General features: G+C 31.6%; 1 protein-coding gene across 1 annotated transcript; it reads right to left on the reverse strand.

Annotated features, from left to right (window-relative positions):
• Positions 1 to 5,067: 5,067 nt before the first annotated feature.
• On the reverse strand, positions 5,068 to 8,382 carry LOC103497324 (protein EARLY-RESPONSIVE TO DEHYDRATION 7, chloroplastic-like). The gene is made up of 4 exons (XM_008459460.3): positions 7,353 to 8,382; positions 7,111 to 7,277; positions 5,785 to 5,869; positions 5,068 to 5,434 (listed from the first exon to the last, which is right to left on the reverse strand). Exons 1-4 carry the CDS (start codon positions 8,204 to 8,206, stop codon positions 5,254 to 5,256), a joined length of 1,287 nt encoding a protein of 428 aa, XP_008457682.2. The 5' UTR covers positions 8,207 to 8,382; the 3' UTR covers positions 5,068 to 5,253.
• Positions 8,383 to 8,630: the final 248 nt, after the last annotated feature.

Consider the following 8,630-nt stretch of genomic DNA (forward strand, 5'->3'; position numbering starts at 1 on the left):
ACACATGCAAGATTATTCTTTCTCGTAGATTTCTCGTTCTCACCCTCCAAACAAATTTATTGTTGTTGCTTAATCTAAGATTTCAACATCAACATATATATATATATATATATATATATATATATATATATATATATATATATATGCATATGCAGGCAACATGAACAATAGTGTTAGCATATAATACAAAAAGAAAATTATTCCTTAAAAATGACCATTTTTTTTTTATGTCATAGTTCAAAAAGACCATAATTACATGACTTGTATATAATTCTATTCTAGCTTTTCTGAGTATGTGTGAGGATTTAAACCTCAAACGTTGAAAGAAAAGAGAAAGTAAACGTATACAGTTGGTATCTGCTTAATTTGGATCCAACACTTTAGCTAGTTGAGAGTTCCACAAAATGTAAATGTTTTTGAACATGATAATGTCTTTGTCTTGTTCCATGGTTTTGTCATCTTTTAGTGGGGATGATATTTAGTTTTTTTTTTTTTTTTTTTCCTTAATGCATTCTAATTTTCTAAAAAGGACAAAAACATTAATTTACTTTTGGGGAAAGAGTTTTTTTTTTTTTTTTTTTTAATTGCACCTTAATAGATTGCATTAAATAATAAACAATTTGATTTTGAAGTTTGAATCTTTTTTACTTTGGTTTATCTTATTTATTTATTTTCTCTTTTGAAGAACTCATAAATTAAATAATAAACAAAAATATTTAAATACTAAGATGATAGTTGTCTTAAATTCAGTAAAGGGAGAGTATAAGAATAAGTTTTGTATATAATCATATAGGTTAAACTACAGCTATTTTAATTAAAAGAGTAAGTTATATAGGTTTAGTTCTTCGTATTTTATCAGTTCTTAACACTAACTTATTCAAAATTATTAAATATAACATTGTTTTACGAACCTATAAATTTTCAATTTTTTTTTGTCTATTAATAGTCTATTTAAACACGATAAAAATTATAAGTCATATTTAGCATTTATGAGACACTTACTTTTATTGTCTAGAGATTTAAATAAATAAAATACATAAAAGATTTAATAAATTAAACTTGTAAATTTAACTAACCTATCTAATTGTTTAAAACTACCAATAATTATTTAGTTAATTACATCACTCAACCAAGTCACCTTTATTTTCAAATGGGACCAAGTTTAATTAGAACAATAAACTTGACACGTCAAAAAGAAAAGAAAAGGAAAGAAAAGAAGAAAAAAAAAAAAAACATTGAACCACCCAAATTAATTAGTGAAGGTTTATATTATTATTATTAATATTATTGTTACATGTTACTATTAATATGTTGGTTAGAATTAAAGTTGTTTTTTGGTTGCCATTAAAGTTTAGGTTAATAATTGGTGGTGTTCTAATTAGGTTTTGACATATAGAATCTAGAGGGTAATTTAGAATAGGGTGGTTGTATTATTTTCAAGGAAAAAAGGGGAAAGATGGAAAAGTACGTTGTAATGAGAAATTAGAGAATTTACGTTTGATTTTCAACTTAAGATCATTCTTCCGGTATGTACAATTTAGGTTCAATTAATTGGATATCATATTATAAATAGATTATGTAAACTTAGAATATTTTGGTGATGCATTTGATGTATATTACATACGAAAATAAGAAGAGGTAATCAATGAAGTACACAAGTCTATTAATATAAACAAAGGAAAGACAATAAATAAAGATGTAATTGTTATTGGATTTCATAATTTATATTTATACCAAACTCAAGATGGTAGTGTAGTAGTGAGCTTGGAGTTGGATAAACAATTGAATGAAGCAACCAGGTGGTAATGTATTGGTGAATATTTATGCTAGTTGTGCAGTAGTGGAAATGAAGCGTAAAAGAAGAGTGTTGCTCAGAAGATGATGACGAACAAAACAACAGTAATTTTTCTATGTGCTTTGTACACTTGTGAAAGACATCATTGTGAGCAATCTAGATAGTGTTACGATTGACACAATGAAGGAGAATGGAGTCTGTTGAAAGACTCTCATATATAGCAAGGAGCCAATAGAGTCATAAGAGTTCTGAAGTAGCATTAGCAAGAGCATGATATTTTAATTTAGTACTGGAACAAGAGACAACATTTTTTAGGTCGTCGATCTATAGAATCTTCCTCACCCAATCTGCATCAGAGTAGCCATATAACACAAGAGATGATTAAGAAGAGAACTGAAGTCTATACCCAAAAGTTTCCTTCACATAGTAGAGGATATGCAGACCATCAGTGAAATGGATGGTCCTATCTAGTTGGTTCTCAAAACTTGAATAATATGACCGAGTCAACAATTTTTGTAAACAAACATCCCCTCCGCTTAAAAAAGACTTCATGTGAATATGTACATGTAGCTAATGACTTGAATTAATCAATCAATCAACAATAACTCTCGAGACATATTTAATAAAATAATGAGCATAATTTAGCTAATATCATATTATTACTACCAACTTCTACTGTATATTAAAAAAAATTTCATATAGCTTATATAATATATGTTAACAAATGAGACATTTGTGGTTTAGATTTTCCATTCTTATTGTGGACCAAAAAGTTAATACGATAGGTAAGTGTGTATTAAGAAAAATCAATACGACAAGTAATTATATGAATGAGATAAAGAATAATTAAAGGTTAAAGTGAAGATTTGAAAGAGAAAACAATATCATAAAATTGATGAGCCATACATTTTATAACCCATAAAAGGTGCTTTAATGTGTCACACAAGGGTTGGTTTGGGTTAAAAGGCAAAGAAAAAGGAAAAGGAAAAAGATAATTAATGAGGTTGGTAGGATATATATTATGATCCATATGATTAATGAAGATATATATATGTAGAGGGTGTGGCTAAGATACTAAATGATGCTCATGGTCATGCATGGTAGTTTGTGTAGTGGACCCTTGTTTTTATGAGTGATGGTGATGTGGTGAAGACATCTTTTAAAGTTCCATTGATTTTCAAGAAAATAAATAAATGAGAGGAAGTGGAAAGTTGTAAACAACAAAGATATTTCCATGGCTTCCAAGTGGCCAAAGGTGCAAATTAATGGAGAGGTTAATGTTGGGGGAGATTTAAGTACTATTTTGATCTTTTCTTTTATGATAGTTTTCTTATACAAAAAAAATTGAATATGAAACCTAATTTCAATGGGTTTTCCATTCATTGAATTATTTATTTAATAAGAAGATTATTGAGGGTAGGCAAAACACATGTGTGGCTCTACACAGGGTTTGAATTAGGATATGCAAATTTTAAAAGGAAAAGTCATACCCATATATATGTTGAAAGTTGATCAATTAAATTCGTGGAGTTTCAAGAGAGTCACACCCACTTTGACATTGTCTGTATCATTGCATAGATCCCGAAGTAGACGTTAGAAAAAGAACCTTTTAAATTAACTCTACACTGACAACCTTATGAACTTCTGTAAGCATTAGAGTTTATTCGACTCAACACTATATCAATGTAAATACTCTTAAATTTTTATAGTATAATTTATCATTTTTAGTTTTAAATTTAAATTTACCATACACCAAACGACTAAATCAAAATGTTTAAACCACTTGCAAAGTTTATAAAAAAAAAAAAAAAGAGAGAAAAGAAAAGTATTGAACACACTTTTGTTAGGAGATTTAATACAAAAAAAATAAAGAAAGAAAGAAAGAAAGAAAGAATTGATGTCAACATATGAAATTACAATACCTTATTTTTCCACATTTGAGATAAGAATGTAGAAAATAAAATTTATGAAAAGAAGCAATAGAAAAGAAAGAAAGAAAAACAATTAGAAGATATGGTTTCTAATCTCCACCACTTGAAATTATCACAATTATTTCTTCGACCAACTACTTGTTTTCCTGTTTTTTCTCTTTTCAAACATTATCCAATTATTTATACTTTATCTTATTTTGGAGAGTGATACCGCATTTTAAGAATCAAACTCGATACGCACAAAACATCGATGGTCCCGTTTGATAACAATTTTAATTATTTTTTTATCTTTTAAGTTACATTTTTTAATTTCTATTAATGAAATAAACGATATATATTTAACAACTGATTTTGTATTCTTAAAAAATGAAATGTATAATGATGAACTAAAATAATTGAATTTGCAATCGGTTAAAAATTGCTATGTGTTCCAAATTAAAATTAAAGACATAAATTATGATGTCACGTGACTTATTATGATAGGTGGATCAAATTAATTATTTTAGTCCAATTAAATATTATTTACTTGAACTAAAGTTCAAATTGAATAAAAAAACAAGCTTAATTTAGTGGAATAGTTAAATATAATCTAAATCCACGTGGTTGAGCCTATAAGTTTAGTTATGGACCAACTAAACCCAAGTTCATAAAAGCACACCAGGTCAGAAATTTTTGACTTCAAGATTTAGAAAGAATTTTCCAAGAAACAAAGATATGAAGTTCCTTTTCTAAGCATACAAGTTCAAAGAAGTTCAAAATTCTTTTGAAGATACGAACGTGCTTCACTTCCTCAAATGTTCCTCAAATCAAGCTCGAAATGAACTTTGAAGATATCCAAAGTTAGTTTAAAGATACGAATGTACTCCGTTAAAATCAGAGGACCAAATGATAGAAATCGGACCACATCGCATTAAATAAACATAAATACAACACAAGATTAACTCTACGAATCAAATTTCTTCAAAAATCTCGTGTAAACACATATTTTCTTTTTTATTTTCTTTCATAATGTTAAAAAGTAAAAAGATATCAGTAAATAAAAAGATATCAGTAAAAAAACAAGAAAACAAATAAATTACCAAACATCATCTTTAATTAAGAGATGATCATCGTTGGGTTAGCTAATTAGATATATTCATCAATTTCTTAATTACTTATTGCAAAAGTAAATTCCTTAATTTCAGTTCTATTCATTAATTACAATTAGAATCAGTTTACCTGTTCGATTTTATCATTAGCATTTTTTTTTCAAAATAAATTGATAGACCAAATTGTATTACCTAAGCAACCTACTTTAGTTACAACATAACCAAAGCAGCCCAAGAAATCTGACTAAAAAAATTTCAAATCAAAACAGGTGTATTATATCCAAAATTGTTTGATATACAAAAATAAATAATACAACAAAACAATAGAAACACAAACCCACTACAGAAAAATTGGGCATTACAATTCCATCAGACCACATGATGATAATTAGGGACAATTACATTACAATTGAAAGAAAAGAAAAGGAATCTAATGAATTTATTTAGAAGACCTTGAGGAACTAGAATGGGCAGCAGCTGCTTTTACAAGAGTAGTTGGCTTGAAAGCACTTTTTGGGTTCAAAGCCTTTCTTATCTTCAACACAGCCCATGCTGTTCCTATCGCATGCCCTGCCGCACCAAGCCCTTCATTTGTTGCTTTCGCTGCTTCTTCTCCATATCTGCAAAAATTGAAACTATCAATTTTATGTCTAAAGACATCTGTGTAGTTTGTTAGTGTAGGCTACATACACAAGACAAGGGCGAGAGCCGTTATAGAGGCCTCAGTCAGTAGGATTAGAGAGGTCAAACATAATGCATCCTTCTAACCCTTCAGACCAAAATCGTAATCGTAAGTAACATAGTGCTTAGACTTTTCCAAAATTTGGGATACTCAAGTAATTTAAGCTTTCTGTGACACCAAATCGGACTAAAACACTTTCCAAAGTTCGGAAACTAATAGCGAAGTTTATGCTTTGATATAAACTCATGAAGTCGCATATGTATATAATATGTATAGCATAAGAAGTACCTTTCCGAAACAAGTCCGGTAGTCACAACTGACGTCGTTGACATCACATTCTTTCCTGCTACTTCAACGGCATCACAAACCTTGTCTGTTCATACAGAATTCATACATGAGAGACATCAGTAAACCACTTCCAGTGATGTATGTTTTCAGACACTTCATTAATCTAATAATCAAAATGCAGATAGAAGATGCTAGGTTCTCTGCTCTAAGGACAAACCCAACATGAAAAATTGAATCGAGTTCATTTCAATCATTAAACTTAAGCACTGAACCAAACCATTTTTAAACAGTAAAGAATCAGCTGTTTCATGTTTTGGTGATAGTTGGTGAAACAATTCTGGAGAGTATAACATTTAAATGACACATCTATCACAAGCAATTATAATTGGCAGCTGCAGCTGCATTATTAATATACCTAATGACTAATCCTTGTCCTTTAATTTTTAAAATTAAGGATATAAACACTACTTCCCCCTCACAAATTTCCTTATTTTGTCATCCACTCTCTACTGATGATTCTAAAATCTAAGCTTAAGTTTTAGAAACTAGAGAACACAGGCCATCAAACCATTTAGACTCCATCTATTGGATTTTGAAAATTGGTCTTAGATACACTTATTTATTGTACTTCAAAAAAGAGGAACCAGACTGTAGTTCATAAAAAAGTTCGTTTTTATTTTAAAATTTGGCTTATAAATACTAGTTCCAATACTAGTTCTAGACAAAATTATCCATGTTTTGGCATCCACGTTTTAATAATACAATAGAAAACTAAGCCAAAATTTGAAGCAAGCAGACATTAAAACAAGTTTTTTAAGAGTTATTGTCTTAGTTCTCAAAATTTGGCTTGGTTTTAAACCGTGGGTAGAAAGAAAGAAATTTGGAAATGGAATTAATGTTTATAGGCTAAATTTTAAAATAAAAAAAACCAAACAATTACCAAATGACTCCTAAAATAGTAACTTGGCAAAAAATAGTTTTCTTTTTTAGAATTTAGTTAGGAGTTCCCAGTCTTTGTTTAAGAAATGCGCGGGAAACCAACATAAATTTCAAAAACTAGAAAACTAAAAACAAATCATCGCAAAACAGTCACTAAAAGCTTGTTTTGTTCTCAGAATTTGACTAAGAATTCAAGCATTATTTTACAATATGTGAAAACTACAAAAGAAAAATTGTAGCAAACAAGCATAAATTTAAAAACAAATGATGAAAACCAAAGGATATCGAGATCAAACGGTGTACTATATGCAATATATGAAAGAAATTTACTATGTATAAACATGTAAAGATTCAAGTCACAAGTAAGAACAGATATGAAGAACTTACTAAATCCATCCAATGAAGCAAGAACAATTTCTCCAGGAAGAAGACTAAAGAATTTCTTCCCCACTTTCGAGTTCACTATCGAACTCGTAAAGAATCCCGACACTTTCACAACCCCGGATAGTATTCCGGTCGCCACTTTCTCCGTCATCTTCGTCATCTTCTTCACACTGCAAAAACACCAAATCAATACACAATTGCAAATATCAATGCAGAAAATCAAAAGGGGTTGATGTAATTGAAACCTCTTTATACTCTTCATAGCAGCTGAACTTATCTCTACATCAGAACGAGGCCCCATCCGTTTCTTCATAAACTCATTTCCCCAATTCAATCGATCCACAGTTACATCCCCACACCACAAAATCCCCTTAATCACCCGTCCCGATCCCGCCGCAATCAACCTCGCAACTTTCCCACTGTAATCGTCGACGTTCGGCGCCAACGTCGTCCAATAAGCAGCAGATCTCTCTTCTAGCAGCTCCCTTTTTTCCTCAGACACCGCCATATCCTCCGGCGAGATTTCCTTCGCCACCGATCCGTCTAACACCTCCCATCTCGCTGATTCCTCCATTTTCTGGACCGAAAAACAACTGTACTGATCTAATATACGATCCAACTCCTTTAATCGATCTTCCTGCCCTTTTGACGCAACGGTCAGGCCGTAGTTTAACATTTCCGGCTCTTGATTAGCTTTTCCGGCGACGGAATCGGGATTCTCCGATAACCCATTTGAGGGAACGCTGAGAGTGAAGAAGTAGTGAGAATCGTCGAGTTTTACAGCGGGTTCGTCTTTAGCTAATGGCCATTGAACTTGATCCCCAATACGAGCGAGTACAGCGACGACGTTGTTACCTTGGATGAGACCCACGATGGAGAACTCACCGGAAGCGAGTTCGATACTGTTCTGTCTTTCGATTAAATGGAGTATGGCGCCGGGAATCTGTAGGAGAACTTGTTCGGAGGAATCGGGGTGTTTGCGACCGGAAACAGGGGGGTCTTCGTCGGGGAAGAGATTTTCGGCGAGGTCTTTCATGTCGAGGGAGGGATAGAGGGAAGATGACGATGAAGAAGTGGGTTGTTGATTTGAAGAGGCCATGGATGGATTAGTGAAGCGTATGAGATGATGGGAGTGGAGAAATTGAATGAAATGGGAAGAAGAGAGTAGAAGACATTTAAGAGAGGGAAATCGTAGGAGCGAAGGAAAAACAGAGCGTGTCTGTTTGGTTTCAGACGAGCCGAGTAGGGCTTAGGCGCGTGGCAGTCCCTCATGCTGCCGCGTACAACTCGTGCAAACTTAGCCGTTTTCAAGAGAGAAAAAAAGAAAACAAACAATCAATCAAAATTGGATTATAGTTTATAAAGAACTCTAATTAAAATACACCATTCAAGTCAACCAAATTTCCTAAAATTAGAGTTCCCCATCATTTATCAAAACATACATTAGTTGGTTCGAGAAAAATTCAAATGGACAATATTCCATAAGAATTCAAACCAACCGATCTATTCACTGTGGATTTACA

The sequence above is a fragment of the Cucumis melo genome, chromosome 11 (assembly GCF_025177605.1).
Source record: "Cucumis melo cultivar AY chromosome 11, USDA_Cmelo_AY_1.0, whole genome shotgun sequence".
Classification (NCBI taxonomy): domain Eukaryota; kingdom Viridiplantae; phylum Streptophyta; class Magnoliopsida; order Cucurbitales; family Cucurbitaceae; genus Cucumis; species Cucumis melo.

Excerpts from the sequence above, each read along its gene's own strand:
- LOC103497324 (XM_008459460.3), bottom strand. The coding sequence starts at position 8,206 with ATGGCCTCTTCAAATCAACAACCCACTTCTTCATCGTCATCTTCCCTC. Across the intron at positions 7,278-7,352 it reads GCTATGAAGAGTATAAAGAG|TGTGAAGAAGATGACGAAGA; the intron begins GTTTCAATTACA and ends GTGTTTTTGCAG. Across the intron at positions 5,870-7,110 it reads TGCTTCATTGGATGGATTTA|ACAAGGTTTGTGATGCCGTT; the intron begins GTAAGTTCTTCA and ends CTGTATGAACAG.